The sequence below is a fragment of the Podarcis muralis genome, chromosome 5, assembly GCF_964188315.1.
Source record: "Podarcis muralis chromosome 5, rPodMur119.hap1.1, whole genome shotgun sequence".
Lineage (NCBI taxonomy): Eukaryota > Metazoa > Chordata > Lepidosauria > Squamata > Lacertidae > Podarcis > Podarcis muralis.
This window is the reverse complement of record NC_135659.1, coordinates 76,686,429-76,707,737: the sequence shown is the minus strand read 5'-3', so window position 1 is coordinate 76,707,737 and position 21,309 is coordinate 76,686,429. Positions and strand designations below refer to the sequence as shown.

At 45.2% G+C, this 21,309-nt stretch overlaps 1 protein-coding gene and 1 long non-coding RNA gene across 2 annotated transcripts; one reads left to right on the top strand and one right to left on the bottom strand.

The window, feature by feature from the left end:
• Positions 1-230: 230 nt before the first annotated feature.
• FAM83D (family with sequence similarity 83 member D) lies at positions 231-16,622 on the bottom strand. The gene is made up of 4 exons (XM_028734994.2): positions 16,158-16,622; positions 3,543-3,710; positions 3,052-3,176; positions 231-1,900 (listed from the first exon to the last, which is right to left on the bottom strand). The coding sequence occupies exons 1-4, from the start codon at positions 16,620-16,622 to the stop codon at positions 865-867; spliced, it is 1,794 nt and encodes a 597-aa protein (XP_028590827.2). The 3' UTR covers positions 231-864.
• Positions 16,623-16,652: 30 nt separating this feature from the next.
• Positions 16,653-18,261, top strand: LOC114599548 (uncharacterized). The gene is made up of 2 exons (XR_003707330.2): positions 16,653-16,857; positions 18,062-18,261. It is a non-coding gene; the product is annotated as an uncharacterized LOC114599548 (long non-coding RNA).
• Positions 18,262-21,309: the final 3,048 nt, after the last annotated feature.

Below are 21,309 nucleotides of genomic sequence, written 5' to 3'. Positions count from 1 at the left end.
AATTACCCTTATGGACTGAATAATAAGCTTGGATCTGCATTTAAGTTGTTCAAGTCACTTGGTCCTGAACTGACCCACCTCAAATGGCTGTTAGGGGAAAAATGAAATGTGAAGACATTTTGAAGTCAAAGTTGCAATCCTTAAGCACACTTGCGTTCAAGTAGAATATAAACTGATGTTTGGTTTGACACTATATTACCTTTAAAAAATCCTCTAACTTGGGAAAGATGTGTTTTCTTTTTTGGAAATGTTTTATTTTTCAGAGTCAAATAAGAGTTATATACAGAAAAGTAGAAGACAATGAAAATAATGAACAACAACTGGGAAATTTGCCCTAAGATATGGCCACAGTTGTTGGAAAAGTTATGAGTCACTGAACATTGTCTTTTGTTAGCCATCGGTTATCAGGCCATCAACTACAGGGTCATACACTTAAAATATTTTTACATGCTCCTATATTGGGACAAAAAAAAAGGCACTACTGTGGTTTTTTAAACAATCAAAACAGCTAATATTTTTGTCCCTTGATAAAGTTACCCCATGATTTCTTAGACCAAAAAAGCAGTAGAAAGCAACATTTCTAAGGGCAGAACAGAATTGACCAAGTGTGAAGGCAGGAGCACTTACAAGTAAGCCACAAAGAGCAACGTGAAGTAGTTTCCACGTGATAGCTACCATCGTGCCGCTAGCTATAATGTGTATATTGGCTTGGCATTCCAAACCGTTTTTCTCCATGGCACGGCAAAGCCTGAGAAAGGCTTGCAGTATCACAAATATGGCTGGGCAGCCAAGTTAAAACAACAACCAACCCAGCAGCATGTCCCGTACAGCAATTATGTGTGCCAGCTCTCACAATCCCATTTCTCAGAAGCAGTCATTTGATGAGTACAGTGCAAAGTCTCTGAGGTTTATGAGGCTCGTGCTGATCCGCTGCCTAGGCTTTAAGTTGCACCTCATTGGGCGGCAGCCTATGTAGTTTTCTGCCACGTTGCCCCTCCTAGACAGCATGGAAACCATGTGATTCAGCTTGGACCGGATGACGGAGTAGTGGAATTCCCTCTCCTTGTTCAGCTTGCGGAAATAGTCGGCCCTGTGGTTGGCGGCATAGTCTATGGACCTCAGGGATGTCAGCGAGCCCGTAGAGCTTGCCCGAGAGCACTGGGAAGAAAGCGAAGAAAGCGACCGAGCGCTGGATGAAGTTGAAGTGGCCTTCCTAGTAATGGGAGATACTTCTTTAGATGGCACCCTCTGATCAGGAGATGCTTCTTTGAAGACCACTCTCTGTTCGGGCAGCCTTTGATCAGGCACCCTTTGATTCTGGACCACTTCCGCAGCCTCCCTCTGCTCGGTCTGCGTTGTGGCGGTCTTGTACAAAACGGTCGTCTGAGTGCCCACCATCCTGGATCGAGTAGTGGTCTGGGTGGTGGCTGTTGCCACTGAAATGCTGGTTTGTGTGGCGCAGTTAAAGAGGGTGGTGGCGGGCTTCTCTTCCAATGGCTCGGTCTGAGTTGACTGGCTATTTGTCCCCTTAGGGTTCGCTAGGACCTCTGGGGCATTGTGCCACTCCTCATCGCCACTCAGGTGAGGGCGCTTTGCGGTCACCCTTCCACTTTGGAGTTCTCTCGCCAGCTCCAGTTCTCTCTCAAGCTTCTTTGGGCTGCTCGAGAGCCTGGCGAACTCTGCTCTCAGGAGGTTATGCACAGTGAAGTCTTTGCACGGTGTTGCTTTACTGTTCATGTGCTCAGAGGCATCGCTGTTCCTGTAGCTGGATGGCTGCTTCGGGTCAAGAGGTTTCGATCGTGCGTACAAGATGCGGAACTCCAGATCAAAGTGTTCAACCACTTGGCCGGAGAGTAGCAATACATTGCTGCTGTTTAGTTTCCCATCAGTCCACGTGAAGCTACCAGGGGTTGGGGGTGGAGGAAGAGAAAAAGAGTATTATGCTATGCATAACCATTCCTTTAAAAAAAAATGTTTTATGGCTGACAAATGGACATAGCATTGCAAACTGGCTGGGGAGTTGGAATCCAATGTGAAGTTCTCTGATGACTGGTTACCTTTTCTTCATTAACTCCAGGGGAAACTAGACCACCTACTCCTCACATTCTCTCACAGCATCAATCTGGTTGTGGTATCTGTTCTGGTACTCAGTCCCTACTTAGCGATTACTTCTGAGTCCAGCCTTTTGCAATGTACATGTGTTTTTGCCTGTGGGAGGGCTTGTTCTTTCAACATGGGACACATGTTCTATGTTTGTTTGTTTCAACCTTTTTATTTACTTACATTCTGTAGCATTTACATGTTTCTGGGTTTTCTCTGATAAAATCCCAATAAAAATATTCAGTGCTTTTTTCTTTAAAAAAATGTTCAGCGGTACTCTCATTTTCCTACTCATATAGAAATACTCAACTAGGCCAGACCTAGATTCACAAAATGTTTAGGGGTATGCATACCCCTGCATCCCCCCCAGGAAAAAAGCACTGAAAATATTATTTAAAACATTTTTTCATGGCCTCTTCTTGTTGGTATGAAGTAGGTAAGACTGAACTGCTCCCCCTTGTGAGACAGAACAAGAATTCATTCCCATTTAAATACACATTTGCTACTTCTTTTTCTCCACAACCCCCATCCCCTCAGTAGAACTTCAGTGCCTTTTTACAGCTTGTCTAGCAGAAATTCAACAGCTGCTGCTTGGACAGTCTGAAAGGCCATATGTCACTTCTGCATAATAAATAAATATACATACACTACATTCTATACTGCCGTGTCTGCATATAAATACAAATCAGGAGTGAAAGGAACTAAAAGCAGCTCAAGAAGACTAATCAATCTCCCCCTGGCCCTTCCTTATGCCCCGCTTCAAATGAGCCTTTGTCAGTTTCTTAAAGGGTCTGTTAGGCAAGGGGGCATGTTTGTACCAGGGAAATGATGCTTCAAGCACAGGCGATGGGTATTTGTCTGTTGAGGCTATCGCAGACTTCCCATCAGACTACACTCTACAGAAGACTCTCGGGTTTGTTAAAGAAATACAAAAGGTATCAGGTAGCTTACCTGTAAGAGCCTGTAGTCACTCTTACACCATCAACCAACATGAACTTCTCATGGACACTCCCAATTATCTTGGCTCCTGATCTTGCATAATAAGTGTTTCCAGTAATAGTTCGGACTCTCATCAGCTGTTAAAAAATGGCACACAGTTTAGGCCAAAATGCCAAGCTCTCTTCAAGCCAGGACTGTATCCCAGTGATGGGCCTGATAGAGCTGCTGCAGCAAACTAGTTGAGATTTACCACCACCCCATGCATAGTTCCCATCCTGGCTGGCACAAGGTCTCCAGCCACAGTTTGGATTGGTCTCTTAACTGGGATGTATCAAGGGAACCTCACTTCTGGGTAAAGGGTTTAGCATCCAAATGTATTAGACAAGGAAAGGGAAAAGCAGCTTTGAGCATGAGACTTTCCCCCTCTCTTGAATAATGGGCTGAGGTAAATCCAAGATCAATCTGTTTTCCACTTGTAAAATCAGAAGCGCCCCACAACTTACAGGCTCCTGTTCAGGAGAAAAATCCAGGTTTTTGCACATCTCGATAAAATGACAAAGGCAGGCCTGATCCAGGAGGATGTAGACAGGAACCAGCCTCTTTCTACAGGCTTCCCGGAGATCACTGAAGATGTCCATGTCTGTGAAGGAGTCCATAACTATAGCGATAACCTGGAAGATTTAAAAGTAAGAAAAAATGAATTATAAGAAGTTATGTGCAGAAACTTATCTTGTAACACGCTTTTGGTCAAGGGAGGGGATGTTGTTGGACTCCAACTCCCATCAGCCCCAACTAGTGTGTGGTCTGTCGATGGGCGTTGTCGTCTAACAGCATCTGGAGGGCACCCCAGTGGATGCCAGACAGACCTAGCAACTTGTTACATTTAAATTTTCTTGCATAGTGTTAGAACAAGGGTGGGAAACCTGTGACCCCACCCCCAGTGTTTTCCTATTCCAACTCCCATTGGCTCTAGCCAATGTCAGACATCATAGGAGCTATAGGGAAATAAGACCTTGTCTCATCATGCAATGGTTTTTTTCCACCTGCCTTGCCCCACCATCCAGCCTTAGGAGCCTTCAGAATGGAGTTGCTGCCACGGACCTTATGTTCATGTGTCTTTTGATCAACTGAGTGGAAGACTATGAGTCATGGGGGTGGGAGGAGTGTTTCTGCGAATTCAACCATGCTTAGTTGGTTTTTGGTTTGTTAATGTTATTTTGTGCATCACGGGTGCTATAACGCTTTGTGAATCTTAGAATAGGGCTTCCGTTGTGGTTCTGTTGTTTAGCTTTTTCCTTTTAGTTTTTTGTTAATAGTGTTTTATAGAAGGTGGTTGTTTTACTGGTGATTTGTAATTCTTTTACTGAGGATTTGTTAATTATTTTATATCTGTGGTTCCCAATGTGGGGCAATTTGATTTTTAAGGTGGGCAATTTGAGAATGAGTTATTAGCAGCGAATGGCCTTTTAGGCTTCCTCCACATGAATAGGAGTTCACTTTTTGAATAATAAGAATTATATGTCACGGTGGGGTGGGGTGGGATCAGGGTTTTAGAGATACTTAAGCTGCTTTGTGACTTGTGTGAGTGAAAATCTGCATGGAAATATAACAAATGGGGGGGATGAAATAAGCAACATCTGGAGGGGCACCACTCCTGGCATAGGTATCTGTTCTCATAACCCAGGGGGTATACAACGATCCCTCTACCACCAGCACCACCAGCACGTCTACTGAGGAGCCTGCATTTCTGTGGTTTCCCCTGAATCAAGGTGTTCTGCTGTTAATCTCATGCCATGGCCTGAAGAGAAACTGTGGCAGAGTCAACTATCAGTCAACATTTTCCTCCCCTCCCTTCCTCCCAGGCAGAGGCTGGGCCATGTACTGGCTTGCTGCAGGTGTTTGTTAGGAAGGCCAACACAGCTTATTAAAAGGATTTGGCGTTTCAGATAGCAAAGCCAAGTCTACAAGGTACACGTGACTTCTACCATGTTTTTTTTTTCTCTCTAAACGCTTCATAAGCATTGAGGAAGGGCCAAAAACAGGCAAAACCTTGTGTTAGCATTGCATAGGAATCTCAGGTATTGTCAGGTGCTGGGAGGAAACAGTGAAGTGTGCCAGAGATTTTTCAAGCACTGCGTTAGGAAGGAAGAAAAATAACATTCTTCCTCTTGAACTGGAGAGCCCACTTGTAAAACAGAAATCAGGACTTGCCTATAGGGGTGTTGCAAGGACAAAGAGGCAACACTTTCAAAGTTCTAATTGAAACCTATTAAATTGTAGCCCGCAATGCTAGCCCTACCAAAATAATTATTGTCATTATTTTGTATTAACCCGCCCTTCACCCCAAAGTCTCAGGGTGGGTTACAACAGGCATAGGCAAACTCGAGACTACAACTCCCAACATCCCTAGCTAACAGGACCAGTGGTCAGGGATGATGGGAGTTGTAGTCCCAAAACATCTGGAGGGCCAAGTTTGCCTATGCCTAGGTTACAACATCAAAGCACAATGTTAAGCACAGTTTAAAACAATCTACAGTCACAGAAATAAGGAAAGTAAAAAATGTACACCTGTGTCAAAAGCCAGGGTAAGAGGTGCATATTCAGCATTCACCAGAAGCTGTACAGTGATGGTGCCAGACATACCTCTGTAGGGAGGGAGTAGCTTAGGGGCCACAACAAAGAATGCCCTGTCGCCCAGCATCTTCATTGGTTACAAGTGCCTAATAACCCAGGAGCAAAATGTGCCTGACACCTGGCAATTTTTGAACACTGGCACCAAATGGCTCAAGGATAATGGATATGAATTCTGAAATACGTATACATCTCACAAACTAATGTATATACATCTCACAAACTAATGTATTTTTTTTCACGTTGCTTGTTTTTTCACAAAGAAACAGTATTTGATGACACATGGAGATAACTAGGATTCCTATGAATGTGTGGGTTTAGCTTTGAAATATGACTGGCTGTTAGAAAACAATCATGTGTGATTTCGAGTAATCACACATTCAGTCTAAAAACTGTAATAAGATCATCTTCATTAAGCTTCTTTATCCATGGAACCATATGACAAATTTGCCAGTGAGACAAGACCTTACTCTTTGGGTTACTAGACAAAAATAGGCAAAATTAGTTAATGAATTCTAGATGTTCTGCCTCTTCAGGGTCAAACACAGGTGAATGATCAGAGGACAGTTTTTCAGTGTTAGCCTTTGGGCATGAAACAAGACTTATGTGCCATATTTTTGGTTAGTTGACTTTTTTATTTTCACGTAAGTTTAAACTCATACATACCAAAACATGTACAAGTCACAACACAAAGAAAATAACTAAACAAATGAACCCAATATAAAAACAAAATATACAAGTTATAACAAAACTATCAGTGAGGGGAAACTTAATACAATGCCACACCTTTAAGATGTTACCAAGTAAAAAAAAGCCAAGGGACAAAGCATTTAATAATCTATGTGCTTGCAGAGTTGAGAAAGGATCTGTCTCTTCCTAAAGAAAGCTATTACAACATATGAGAAAACCTAGTATCATAACCAAATCCTCTTGAATCCTACTGGTGGCGCTTGCCCATGTTCCGTCTTGTTGGTGTAATCTATGGAACCAAACCACACTGCAACTAACATTTCTTTTACTGTGACCTCTTGTGACTCTGATTTTGTATTTCCTAGGAGTGCTATTTCTCAGACCACATGATGTTGATATTCTGTGTTAGCCTCACACAAATCTTTCCAGAGCCTTGCAGCTGTCAGCAAAAGACTGATTAATTCTTTATTTTTCAAAACTTTGTTGCCATCTGACCACAGGTTCAACAATTGCAGTTGCAAGGATGGCACAATATTCTGTCTGACTATTGCCTCCATTTCCTTAAATGCCCAACACCAGAAAACTTTATTTGGGGGGGCAAGATCTATGCAGCTATTAAAAGACACAGGAGTCTTGTCTTCTTGCCTTACTCAGGAATGTACATACTGTACAGCCATCTCCTGTTCACATTGACTCAAGAACTAGTGGCAGCTAAGTCCATTGCCAAGACAGAAGGAAATTTGTGGCTTTGGGGTGTTTCTGACAGCGCAGTCACTGAATGGAAGTCCCAAGGCTAAATCAAAAGCACAAATGTTGACTCACCTGTCACCAAGCAATATAAAACTGTTTCTATTTAATTAGTGTCATCTCCCTCACTCTTTAATTATATTTCATTTGATTACTTTAAACCCTTCCCTCTGGTTGGACCGTGAATGACCTCAAGATAAAAGCCTCTCTACATGAGTTAAGATTGCATGGTCCTCTATTCCACACACCTCACTCCTTTCAATTAATGTCATCAAACAGAAGCTTCTATAGAGTTTCCGCCATACTAGTTGCCTGACTTGTAATGTGTTCTTGATCAGCAAAGACTTCACACCCTCCTCCAGTCACCGAAACCACACAGTTTCATCCTCCCCAAACTGCTCCTCGCCATGTCATTTTCCACAAAACTCAACTTCAGGACTATGGGGGGAAACCCACAAGCTGTCCCATTTCTTGAGGAAAGGATATCGAGTCTCCGTTTATGGGAATGAGTTATTCCGGATTCAGAGCTCTAAAAGGAAAAAGGCTGCCCACTTTCCACTGTTAGGTACTAGAAAGAAAAATGTCTGATCTGCACAGACAGAAGAATGAAGTCCAGAGGTGGTAGACAAGCAGACTGCAAACAGAAGAACCTTTTTTAAAAAAAAAATATCCCACAATAAAAACAGAACTCCCTGCTGAAAGGGGAAGGGATCTTCTGTTCTGCTGATCTTCTGTTCTGCAGGTGTTCTACTTGCAGGGAAATGTTGTTTAGTTTTCCACTCTGGTCAGTGACTGAAATAAATCGATTCATTCGTGTTTAGTTTTAAGTGCCAGAAACATTCAGGAATGCTATCTCCCACCTACTATCTGAAACACTTGTGACCAAGCTACTTGAAAGTTCACCTCCTCCCACTTACATCTGCCTGGACCATAAGGTCTTTGTCAAAAGCTCTTCTTGAGGTGCCCCTGCCTAAAGAGATGCCTTTTTGGTGGTGGCACCCCTATTATGGAATGCCCTCCCCCAAGAGGCTCACATGGTACTTACTGTACATAAGACATTTTCAGAACGAGGGGAATAACTTTTTCATTTCTCGTGCCTTTTAGAACCATGCTTTAGTACTTGGAACAAGATAATTCTAATTTTTTACTTTCTTTGAATTTTTGTAAGACCCACCATGAGGACACGTGTTAATGGGGTGGTTAATAAGATACACAAAATAGGTGGCTCAATCTACTCTCAACACCTCAAGTTTCACTCCACTACATGTCAGGTTCTAATCAAAGCATCAAATACCAACATTCTACAGCAGGGGTGGAGAATCGTTTGGGCCCAGTGGACCAGATCATCCTCTGTCCTCACCCTACGGGCCAATTTTGGCAAGCAGGTGGGGCAACTCACCTGTCAATCACCTGGTATCATTGAGACACGTGCCAGGCCAAATTTGGGATGGAGCTTCACTGATCACCTGAACCATGGGAAGAAGCAGTGGAGGTCCAGAAAAAATATGACCTTCACGAACACTCTCTCCTCAGTCTCTCGGCTCCTTCTCCTGTTTTCTCTTCCTCGGCTGGTTAGCTCTTCCCAACCCTGTAATTTCAATTATGATAAGCCTCATGCTGCTATTGAGCTTTTTCTAAGCTTAATAGCAGAAAGAGTGTGTGTGGAATTTCCATTAGGATGGTGAGAGAAGGGGGGAAGATTTAAATATTTCCTCACCCAGTGATACCCATTGTGTTGCTCAGCTGACTAAGATGCTGATCAATAGGGGGAAATGTTGTGGGCCACATAACATTAGGCAATGTGCTAGAAGCAGCTCGCAGGGATGCAGATTGCACATGTCTGAATCGCAGGGGGGGGAATACACGTTTCTGGGAGGCTATGCATACTGATCAGATAATGTGTATATTGCCTGGAGTATGCACAAAATGCCGTTGAGATATGCATCATTCTGCAAGGCCTGTTTGGCAATTGTGCATCATGGCCAGAGAATGTGCATACTTCCTTCTTCATGGATGGATGATGTGCACATTCTCCATGATGCCTGGTGAATGTGCACAATGGTCAATGGCTGTGCACATCATCCGTTCAACTTGCAGTTCTCCTAACATATCTGTTTCTCTGTCTTCCTCTTCCAGCTAATCCATTCTGATCTCCATCCACTCAAAGGTTTCAGTCACTCTGCACTGAGTTAATAATGTAGGACTGGATTTGGGGTTCCTCCTCTTAGAGATTTTTCCCTGCAGATCTTTTTTTCTAGTTATGCATGCTTTTCTAGCTACGCAGAGTCTACTGCTACCTCTCTCTCATGCATGGTATGGTTTTGGGGTATGTAAGAACAAGCAGAAGACGACTTCACTTGGTATTAGAACATGGATGTACTAATATTGCCTGCAAATATGGAGGTTCTATTTACCTAACAGTCATTGCCGGATCCACATTCTTAAAAAGGGATTTAGTCTTGTGATCTTTGAGCTGGCAATACCCCAAAGCCAATTACAGTGGTACCTTGGGTTACAGATGCTTCAGGTTACAGACTCCACTAACCCAGAAATAGTAAAAACAAAAAAAAATTCCTTCCAGTAGCACCTTAAAGACCAACTAAGTTAGTTCTTGGTATGAGCTTTCGTGTGCATGCACACTTCTTCAGATACACTGAAACAGAAGTTGCCAGATCTAGTAATAGTACTTCGGGTTAAGAACTTTGCTTCAGGACGAGAACAGAAATCACACGGTGGCAGGGGGAGGCCCCATTAGCTAAAGTGGTACTTCAGGTTAAGAACAGTTTCAAGTTAAGAACTGACCTCCAGAACGAATTAAGGTCTTAACCAGAGGTACCACTGTATGTATTAACCATAGGGATCAAGCATAAATGAATTACATGGATAATCAATTTCTCTGACTCATTTATATAGCATTTTGGTAAGTACTTTATTTACTGCATTTCAAAGGCATAATCCCATCCTTCAACACACATCCACTCTGTGTAGACAACATGTCCCATCCCCCCCAAAAAGGCTGAGAGAGCACACACAGAAATCAAATAGCAATTATAGTTTCCTCCCATCTCCTGTGTATGCATCACAAGAGTGTCACTTAATAGCTCTTTCTTGCCTGGCATTTCAGGAACTTTAATCGCTTGTTTATTTCTCTTTATCTGAGGGTGCATCACCCTTTTAAAAAATCATTGCACTCTTCTCATGGCAAAGGAAAAAAGGAAAACAAGATCTGCATTTGATCCTGTTTAAAGACAGCTGGATTATAAAGGTCACCTGGAGGCACTGCAGAACAGGCATGGAGCCAGCATCTGAACTAGACATTTATTTTACATTTTAAAAGAATTAAAAAACCCTAGAGCAGTTTATACTGTGCCTCTTCAGTGTATGATAGCTGCCGCCACATATTTCATATTTAACAGTGCACAAATGCAGAATGCAACTAAAAGTTGCAGCATGGAATGCTGCTATTCAGAATTCCAGTTAGACAGGGCCAGGTTCTCCACCCCACCTCCAACCCCTCCCCCCAAAAAAAAATTCACTTAGCACTTCAAGACCACTAAGCATGTTTAGTCCTTATTGGGTGGGTGGGGGGTCTCCTTAAGGTTTTTGTGATTCTGCCAATATTCCCAAAAGCCTGCTGATACCACCTTCTTGTATATGTATGGTGGTGCCATTCTACCTAGCTGTATGTATATAGGATTTTGATCAAAGCAGAGGTATTCCAGGAAAAATGTGTTAAACACCTGCTTCTCTGGCCACCCTTCAAGCCATGCAACCGCAAAGATATCTCCAGTGGCTGGACTTGAGCGAGAAAATTAATTTCTTCTAAACCTAGTATTGGACAACTTATAAATATTATCAAGCACCTATTCAGGCTTCTTATACAAGGAACAATCTTAGCTGAACACCCTGGTGAGAAGCAATTCAGCAGTCACCCTCTCTGAATGATTCATTCTGAACAGAATTAGCAAAGCAACTAGAGCCTTGAAATCTGTAATGCTAGCGTACCTCTCAAAGTGGCAGGCCGTCAGTTTTAAGGCAATGATGTCACTGAGCCCAGCAGCTGGAAATACTAGTGAAGTGGTATGTACCAATTTCAATCCACCCATTTCTAGGTGGAGCCGCCATCAATGCTGCAGAAGGCCACAGCGATGGGAAGAACACGCTACACAAGTTAGCAAACTTAACTGGCAGACAACTGATAGCCAGGCCAGAGCACCACCTGGTAAGGCAGAGACAGCCCACCGATGCCTCAGAGGCAGTGCAGGGGTCTCAGATGCAGCTGCCGGGCTGCCTCCACCTTCCCTGTCCCCCGTTTTCACCTGGCTGCCTTCAGGTGGTGCAGGAGGCTCCTTTGAACTTCTCCCTTGAGGGGAGCGCAGCCCCGAACCCCTCAATGGAAAAGTGTGATGGAGCCTACACATCCCCAGCTGAGCAGCCCCAATCCAGCTCCATGCAAACAGGAGCGAGGTCCTGGCTCTCCCAGCTGGAGAGGAGGGGCTTGCACTCCCCAGCTGAGCAGCCATCCCGCTCAGACTTGTGTGCAAGCAAGAGCAGGGTCAGGGATCTGATGTTGGGAATTCCATTCCATCCTTGCTGCAGATATGTGGGATTGTTACATGTCACATGTCTGTTTACATTCCAGCACAGATTGCTGGAGTCCCATGAGCGGAACATCCACTCTGTATTGCTTTTGTTCTCTCTTTCCGAGAAGAATGACAAGGAGAGAATCCATGTTTTTCTTTGTCCTGATTTATGTATAATAAATGCGTAGTTTAGTATAGTATCCATGCCTCAAGCCTGATCTGTTGTGTGTTTACTCTGCTGAGTAATGTGTGCTCTTGCATGCACAGCAACTTGAGTTGCAGACGTACGTCGGAGGAGGATGACTGATGGATCTCCGCAGCGGCAAGGGTGAGAAGGGAGCCGCTCCGGCTGGGCCAAGCCAGCTGGCTTTCCATCCCATGGTTCCGACATCTCTCAGCTAAGAAGCGGGGAATCAGGGCTCGCTCAGTTTGTTGCAGGAGTCTTTCCTCCCCACAGCTGAGCAGCACCTCGGCTCCCACCGTGAGAGCTGAGGCAGTTTCTCCCAACGCCTCGCCAGCTGGGGCCAATGTAGCTTGTTTCAACATAGCGGGTTTATTGCCAAACCACAATGTTTTGCTGGCGATCTATCGCAATGTTGAAAACTTAACATTGCCCACCCCTAGCAGGGAGGTTAGACTACTGTACATCTGTTATTTACTGAACATTCTTTCCTATTTCTTTGCAGGGAGGTCGTCCCATGCTGGGTCAAGCAAATGTTATTCCACACTTCCCAGTGCCTTTTTTGTAGGGTGGAAAGTCGCTTCTTTGCACAAGAGCTCAAAAAAAACCCCAACTTTAATTGCTCAACTGGAGCTGGCCAGTATGCGACTGAATCTCACCTGCAAAATACTGACAGTCTAGCAGTGCCCCAAGACTGAGCAATGGTAGCTAGATGGAAACGCAGTGTGGCCAGGCAGGTTTCCATGGCACATGCTACCAGGTGGAATCAATAAGGAAGATGACATAATGTGTCATGGGGAATGAAAATCTAGCCAATCTGCTTACAAGAATGTTGTGAGTTATTGCCGCTACAAATTGCCACAGTTATAATCATGCAAATATCCATGGCATTTGAATTACACTATAACTACCCTTTATAAAAAAATGGTCATGTACAAAGATGGAGCTAGTGGTGGCATCTTCCATAGTGACTTCAGACCCCTTCACTTTTGCTTATCCTCCTTTTATACAGACTTTGTCAGTCTCTAAGAGTGTAAGTACACATTCAAAACATCTGCTCTTCCCACCTTTCTTTCCCCATTTTTGCTCACCTACTATACGGCCCTTTCTCAGAGTAGGTATGTCAGCAGTGCGCAGGAAAAGAAGCAATCATCCACCTAACAGCTCGCTGGTTTGCATCACACTGCAGTCATAAATCATGGGAACATACCCAACACGAGAAAATTCACTGCTAATTATTGGCTCTACACAATACTACAGGTACCTCTGCTTCAGTATTCTTAGCTCGGATTGCCACCCAGTACTTCAAAATTAGATCACTAGACCTCTCCCATGTCAAATATAGCCTTGCTGTATGATGCAGGACAACATTGCCAGGTGTCGCTTATTTGCAAAGAGTCTTGATCCAGAACCCTGTTTTAATATAGGTTAAAAGACTCCCTGCTGTTGGGAAAGGTTGAGGGCACAAGGAGAAGGGGACGACAGAGGACGAGATGGTTGGACAGTGTTCTTGAAGCTACCAACATGAGTTTGACCAAACTGCGGGAGGCAGTGGAAGACAGGAGAGCCTGGCGTGCTCTGGTCCATGGGGTCACGAAGAGTCGGACACAACTAAACGACCAAACAACAAAAGACTCCCATTCAAATCGCAAAGCTATTGTGATGTATTGTTGCTGAAAGGGAAATCATGGAAAGATGAAGGGGGGGCAGAGTAGTTGCTATGAGGAGTTGGAGCAACTCCTCTCTTCAGGAAAGATTACAGCAACAGATTTTTTTAGTTTAAAGTCAAGAGGGGACCTGATAGAAGTGTATATAATTATGCACAAGGTGGAGAGAATTGATAGAGAGGCGGTTTTCTCCCTTTCTCATAGTACTAGATCTCAAGGACATTAAATGAAGCTGAATATTGGATGATTCAGAACAGAAAAAATAAAGCACTTCTTCCATAGTCAAACTATGTAGTTTTCTCCCACAAGATGCACTGATGGCCACCAGCTTGGATGACTGTAAAAAGATCAGAGAAATTATTCTTATGGAAGATAAGAATCTCAATGACAACTAACCAAATGTCTATGCTCTTATTTCCACTGTTGGAGGTAGTAATACCAGTTGCTGGGAATCACAAGAGGGAGGGATGGGAAACCAGCAGGCAAGATCCTTGTTTCCTCACCCTGTAGGGCCAAATTCGACTGGTGGGCAGAGCCAACTACTGTCAATCATGTGATGCTGAGCTTTGTAGTTCCAACGGTAAGGGCTTTAAAGCACAAGGTAGGGCTGCTTGAAAGCCCCTTTGCAAACAAACTCCACACTGCTCTTCAAACCTTTTTCTAAAAAAAAGTTTAGAGAACAGCACAGGGTTCTTTGCAAAAGGGCTTTCAAATAGCCCCACACTGTGCTTTGGCTGCCTGTGTTTGTTCTCAAGAGGGGAATAAGTGTGCAGAGCAAACTGAGCAGGACTGAATCAGCTGGTGAGTGGAGGGTTGAATTCTGCTGGTTGCAGGGGGTCTGCATCAACAACATGGTCCCCATAGGAAATGTGGTAGCAAAGCTGATCCCAGCAGGACTGAGTTGCACCCATCACCTAGTGATTTCAGCTGATGGCATTGTGCCCCAAGAATGGCCTGCAGGTCAGAGGTTCCACACCTCTGTTATAAAGGAGTTGAAGCTGGCCTTCCCAATTTCCAGCTTAAAGCCTCAGCTCAAGCATAAGCTCTCACCTTAAGGCAAGCAACCTCAACTCATAACCGGACTAGCTTACTGGGTTGTAATCAAGGTAATAAATATCAATGCATCTGAAGTGTTGTGCATGCATGGACAGAAAAACTCCAAGGAAGACTGGACATCATACATCAATTCAAAATCACTTCTCTCTTCCATCTTTGCCTTCCATCTAGCACAGTACACTAATTGGTATTGGCCAAATACTCCACCTCATTCCATTTCACAAAATGGATGTGAGACATATAATGATTGACTTGATCACATATGTCCCAAAGCATGTATTTTACAAATAATTTTGTTGGATTTCTAACTTATTCCTCCTAAATTCAGCTACAGTACTGAAATTCACATGGATGAGGGATGAAAGAGAACACTGCATAATGGTTACACCTAGTCTGAGGTGGTATTAAGGTCGTGCAACATCATTCTGTCATAGCTTTTATCTGGCGGTGCATCTCATGCTGGTATTATTTTTTTTAATGTGCATTACTAAAACTAGAACAAAGTGTGGAAAAAAATTCAAGTGCATCAGAGCCATCCTGTTCCAACAGCCAGCACGGGCGCCTTCAACTGTCAGTTATGCAGCAGTTCTATGGTACTCATTCATCTATGGCAGTCTCAATTAAAAAGGTGACATATAATCCTTTCATGACTGGAGAGCTACTACCTCTGCCCATGCTGCATAAAAGAACCATTCCAAGACACCTGTTCTATTCAAACTAGGCTGCTGACCATTTCTGATGCAGGCTACACAGCACATATATATAGACAAGAGCAAATGAAGACTGAGAACCACCATTCTAGGGTATTTGGTCCATCCATTGGGGCAGGGGTCTTTGTGTTATCACAGACCCCCTCAGCCCAAAAGATCAAGCAACCAAACAGAAATCAGACAATCTTACTTCGCTCAATAAAAGAGGTGTGGTGCCTATATAAAAAATACTTTTCTTAGCTACATTTTGCCCCATCCTCCCTTCCAAATGGAGTTCAGGGCAGCATATATGCAATCCAATGTAACAAAACGTTAAATACTCAAAATAGATGCCACTGTGGGGAACAAACAGTTCCACAGGGAGACATTTATGTGGCAGCCACTAGCCTGAATGGGAGAAACCCACTGGCTGGACCATAAGCAAGGGTCCCCTGTTATAGAGAGCCTCACTGTGGTATAATGGTTAAAAGCGCTGCTCTATCGGTCGGGAGATCCAAGTTCAAATCCCCACTCAGGCAGGCCTTGTGTCTCAGTCTAACCTACTGCAAAAGGCTTTTGTGAGAACTGAATGGGGAGGAAGAAACTAAGGTTTGTCAGGCCCGAGCTCCTTGGATGAAAGGCTGATTAAAGCTTCTAGATACCGCGCGAAGGCTTCATATCCACATTCCGGCGCCCTGACATGGTCTAAGGAACAGCTGGGAAGTGTTGGAGAATCTCCGAGGGAATAGGATCGGGGGCAATAGGTCGTTCCTCGGGAATCAGATAAAAAACTGGATTCCCATGCAGCCGCGGCTAATCCAGTCAAGCCTCGAAACGGAGCTGCCGCTGCTTCCCCTGGACGGCTCTGACTCACCTCCCTGGCCGACCGGATCTGCCTGCGCACCACCTCCTTGCAGGGGTAAATGGTCTCGCCAAAGCTGGGCTGGAAGTGCGCCTCGACCCGGGTGAGCCCCCGGAAAGAGCCGCCGACAAAGGCCGGCCAGCCCAGCTCCAGCACAGGCGGCTCCACGTCGGACTGCACGGGGAAGTAAGTGAGAGACGAGCAATCCAGAGAGGAGTTGGGGGACTGATCCGAACTCTCGTCCGCGCCCGGCGGAGGCACGGCGGCGCGCAGCACCGCTCGGATCTCGGGCTCGGAGAGGAACGCGCGCAGCTTCTCCCGGCGCAGGAAGGCGTGGAAGGCCGGCCGGCCAGCGGCGATGAGCTCCTCCAGCGCTAGGCGCTGCGCCTCGCTGTAGACCTGCGGCGGGCTGGGGTCCCACAGGGTGCGGAAGCCCCGAAAGGGCGCATCGTCCAGGCACTGCGACTGGTTCGCCATGCGGGCAGCCGGTGCCTCTTTAAAAAAAAACCACGACGCGCTCCCGGGGGACTAAGAGGATGCCAAACACGACTGCGCCTTTTATAGGGAGTTTGAAACTAAACTCGTCCCCGCGCCTCTGCTATTGGCTGCAGGTGCGAAAGCGAGTCTCTGGTTGGCTGCGTTTGAAGACCTTTCGCCAATCGCATGGCGAAGAGGGGGAGGATTTCGGCGGCTGTAGCAGTTTCTGCCTCCCGTAAGTTCTTAGGCGCAACATGTATCGTATCCATTCATTTCGCCCGGAGCTTGGGCGCGGTGGGAACTGAGCTCAGACGGGTAACCGCTCCTGCGCTGCGATCAGGTAGGTATAAGGCAAACTGCGGCGTCACCTGGATCACGCCGGAGATGGAGGCTGATAATAATAATAATAATCTCAACCTCTGAGGCTGCGTCCTTGCTTGAGCGCTTTTCTCTATCGGCAAAGCAAGTAGACCGCCAGCCGAGTTGCAGCCGATGTTTACTTTGATCTAAGCCCTGTTTAATTCTATGGGGTTTACTCCCAGGTAAGTAGGGTCAGGACTGCGGCAAATTCACACTGAAAGAGGTTTTGGACAACTTGGAGACAAACATATTACAGCGCAATCCTGTATATGTTTACTCCCAAGTAAGCCCCCCTGCCTTCGGTGTGGTTTACCGCCTGGTAAGTATGTGTAGGATTTCTACCTTGGCCGGCAATGAATTTACCAGGCACTAAAGAGCTCCCGTTGCTCCGTCCCTGCTCCTGCCAACTAGCAGTTCGAAAGCACATCAAAGTGCAAGTAGATAAATAGGTACCACTCCAGCGGGAAGGTAAACAGCATTTCCGTGCGCTGCTCTGGTTTGCCAGAAGTGGCTTAGTCATGCTGGCCACATGACCTGGAAGCTGTATGCCGGCTCCCTTGGCCAATAAAGCGAGATGAGCGCCGCAACCCCAGAGTCAGTCACGACTGGACCTAATGGTCAGGGGTACCTTTATCTTTTAAAGACCTCTGAAGGTAGCAGGACTTACTTTTGTGGCATTGTGCCACAATATATCTTTAAGCTGCCACAACCCTACCCCCTATCCTTTTCAAGATGTGATGGTTATTATGTATTTATGTGTTTTCATCTGGAGGTTCTAATTTACTTCCCCCAGCTTTAGAAACAGGGGGCTGCTTTATACAGTAGTCAGGCCATTTGTCCATCTAGCTCAGTCCAGCAGAGGAGAACCTTTGCTGAACTACAACTCCCATCAGTCCTAGCAAGCATAGCAAAGGGGCAAAGGTTCCCCACACCTGGTCTACACTGACTGACAGCTGGGTTCCCCAGGGTTCTCTTCCAGCTCTGCCAGGAGAAAACAGGGATTGCTTTGCCTTAATTCTTTTTGCATGCAAGATTGTCAAATTTTTCTTTTTATTTCTGAAGTATATTGTCTGTTCTAGTTTCCAGTCTGGCTGATAGGGACCGGCGCATCACGTGGGTGTATGTTGCACACAAGTTGACTTCTGGATGGGGCATCAATCTATAGCAGCTGACGGGCTACAATTACTGGTGCTCTGGGCCTCTGCTTTATGGTGGTCCATCATTCAAACCCCAGTTACATTCATTCATTTATTGATGGAATAAATCTCTTTAAAAACTGCCTCTGTGAATGAATATGGTAGGAACTCCTGAGAAGGAACTAGGAATTGGCTTGAGCTTCTCCTTGTGTACCAGGATGCTGTTGGTGGGTGGGTGGGTCAGTTTTCATTGCTTTGCACATTATTTTTTATTGTTTTTTGAAATACCGCCCTATACCCGGAGGTCTCGGGGCAGCTCCAGCAGGACGCTTGGGGATGATCTTGTGTATGTGGAGATCTAAGAAAGGTCTTCCTTTGCTGTCCATGGTGGACAGAAAAGAAGCTGGTGGTGAAGCACTTCCAATACCATTAGGGGCTGTCTTTTACAGCTTGGGTGAGTGTGATCTGACAGTATCACTGCCCTTTGCAGGACCCTGAAACCATAGAGTATGCATTGCATACACAGGCCCATCCGCTAATTTTTAGCCATCCCACAGAGCAGTGATTGCTGGCAAACGAAGCAGCCTCTTCAGCTCCAGCCTACTGATGGCAATCTGGAAGCACAGGATGGTTGCACACTTGCACAAGCCACTTCTGAGTACTTATGCACTAGGCAGAAAGCAAATTCTAATCAAGAGAAGGGCTAAGGCTCTGAGTTCTTCCTGTCTTTCCCAAAGCCATGGAAGGTTATGAGTTTCAGCATGTGTGTATACAGGAATGCTCAGAGAGCACGAAGAAAAATAGCGGGCGATGAAAGAATGCTTTCTTTGCTCTCCATGGTATGCTTGCTACAGTCATCCACAGCTGTTCTGTGGGCATCTTTGGCATGGCACAACTTGTTTTTTTCTGGTCTTTGCTTGTAGAGCACACTGATTAGCATGCATAATGCCTTGCTACACGATTGATCTGGAAGGAGAGATCACAGATGTGGAAGATCTTGTTTTAGGACTGGGGTGGCCTTGGACAGAACATGGGTGGTACAGTAGGAATTAGAGAGCTTGTGGGCTGTAAGAGCCCCAAATTCTTGTGTACCTCTCATATTTATCTATACATTTGTACTCCCACCTTTCCTCTAAGGAGTTCAAGGCTCTCTCTGCCCCATTCTATGTTATCTTCTCAACAACCCTGTGAGGTAGGTTGGACTGAGGAATGGTGACTGGCCAAAGGGTTTGAACTCAGGTCTTAGTTTATCCTCGCTGGGGCTGATGGGAGTTTTGGTCCAAAACATCTGGAGGGCACCAGGAACAAAGGCTGTTTTGCAGTTACCGGTACTTATATTATACCACATGTGCCACTTCGTTTCATTTCCCCAGTGTGGCGAGATTGCCTTTAGAGCACATGCATTCCACCTTGCTTTTCACCATCCTGAATCATCTAGTGTTGCCTGAAAACATGGTCATATTCTGTCATCCCTGACTGCAAATAATTTTATGAGCAAGATAAACAGCACCCATCCAAACAGAGAGCCTTGAGGCCCATGTTGCTTACTTCCCTCTATTGTGGGAAAAGTCCTGCTATCTAATACTTACCACAAAGCCCTTTCCATGTGTTTGAATGACACTCTGTAAGAAGTTTAAAAGGACTTCCCTTTTCAGAGGAGAAGCTGGTTCTTGCTCAGCCAGACTTGTTTCTCTATATTATGCTTTTCACCAACATAGCCAAGGCTTATTTCCCAGCTCCCCTCTGCGTTTCTTTTTAAAAATGAAATAAGGCATTATATTGCCTACTTTCACTAATGGGTGATGACCAGCTACATATTTTTTAAAGAGTTCCCCTTTGAGCCATTTAAGAATTCTTAGATGTATCCCATAGATAACCAACCAGCTGGTCTTGAGATGTAGCTGGACTCCAACCTCCCATCAGCCAACATAGCCAATGGTCAGGAATGATGGCAGCTTCTGTCCAGCAATTACTAGGGGGGACGGGGACACTAAAATATCCATTCCCACACTAGAATATCATCTCTTGTCATCTCCATGTAACTTTGTTCTTCAGGTGCATTTCCCCCAAAATGGATCTGTCCAACACAAGGAAGACAAAAATGACTTAAAAAAAAATATTACATAGGAAGCTGCTTCAAGCCACACCACTGGTCCAACTACTTCAGTATTGTTGGCACTAAATGGTTGGGACGCTTTCAGGCCAGTCCTACCTAGAGACCCTTGCGTGCAAACCTTGACCCCTGAGCTATGGACCTCCCCAATTACATTCTCTTCCAGTATAATATTTCATTGTAGGGTGTTTAGTAAGTAAACCATGCAGCAGTATTTAAGATTGCTTGGATCGCAATCCAAGCACGGCTATTTAAATAAGAGTAGAAGCCAGATTAAATGCTAATCTACATCCCTGACCAGGTTCGCAAAAAGTTGCTATGCAGGGGAAGCGGGAACATGTGCCTCAGTGACTTGTATGTGAACTATGCATGACAGCACACTGCCCCCAGCAATAGGTTTAACACTGCTGTTCACATACCAGCAGGGCAGGAAGTGAAGGCAAGAAGATCTGCCAAGGTGTTGGATATGCTTCAGCATGATATTCAGTTGCTTCAAATAAATGCAATACACCAAATTTACCACCAGGTAGAGGTAAATGACAACCAAAGTTACACAAAAGCAAATGCTGTATAGTTTAGGGTTACCAGATGTCCCCGTTTCCCCGGGACAGTCCCCGGATTTGAAAATAAGTCCCCGGACAAATTCCATCCCCGGAATGTCCACGGATTTCATCTAATGTCCCTGGGAAATGCAGCAGCGGCAGTCTCAGCAGCCCGGAGCAGTTGGCTCTGGCTGGCTTCAGGAGCTGCTCGGAAGTCCCCATATGGTGGTGGTGCAGAGACTCTAAGATGCAGCTTCCGGGCTGCCTCCACCTTCCCTGACCCCAGCAACTAAGCTATGAAGGGAGGCTTCATGCTGCCTATCGGAGCAGCCTCCCAACTCCTACTTGCATGAAAGCAGGAGTGGGGCGGGGATCTCTCAGCTGTGAAGGGAGGCTTCATGCTGCCTATCAGAGCTTGCATGCAAGCAGGAGGGGACAGGGATCTCTCAGGCATCGGGAAGCCTCCCTTCCCAGCTGAGGGATCCTCACCCCCTCCTGCTTGCACGGAAGTAGGAATGAGATTGGGGTTGCTCCGA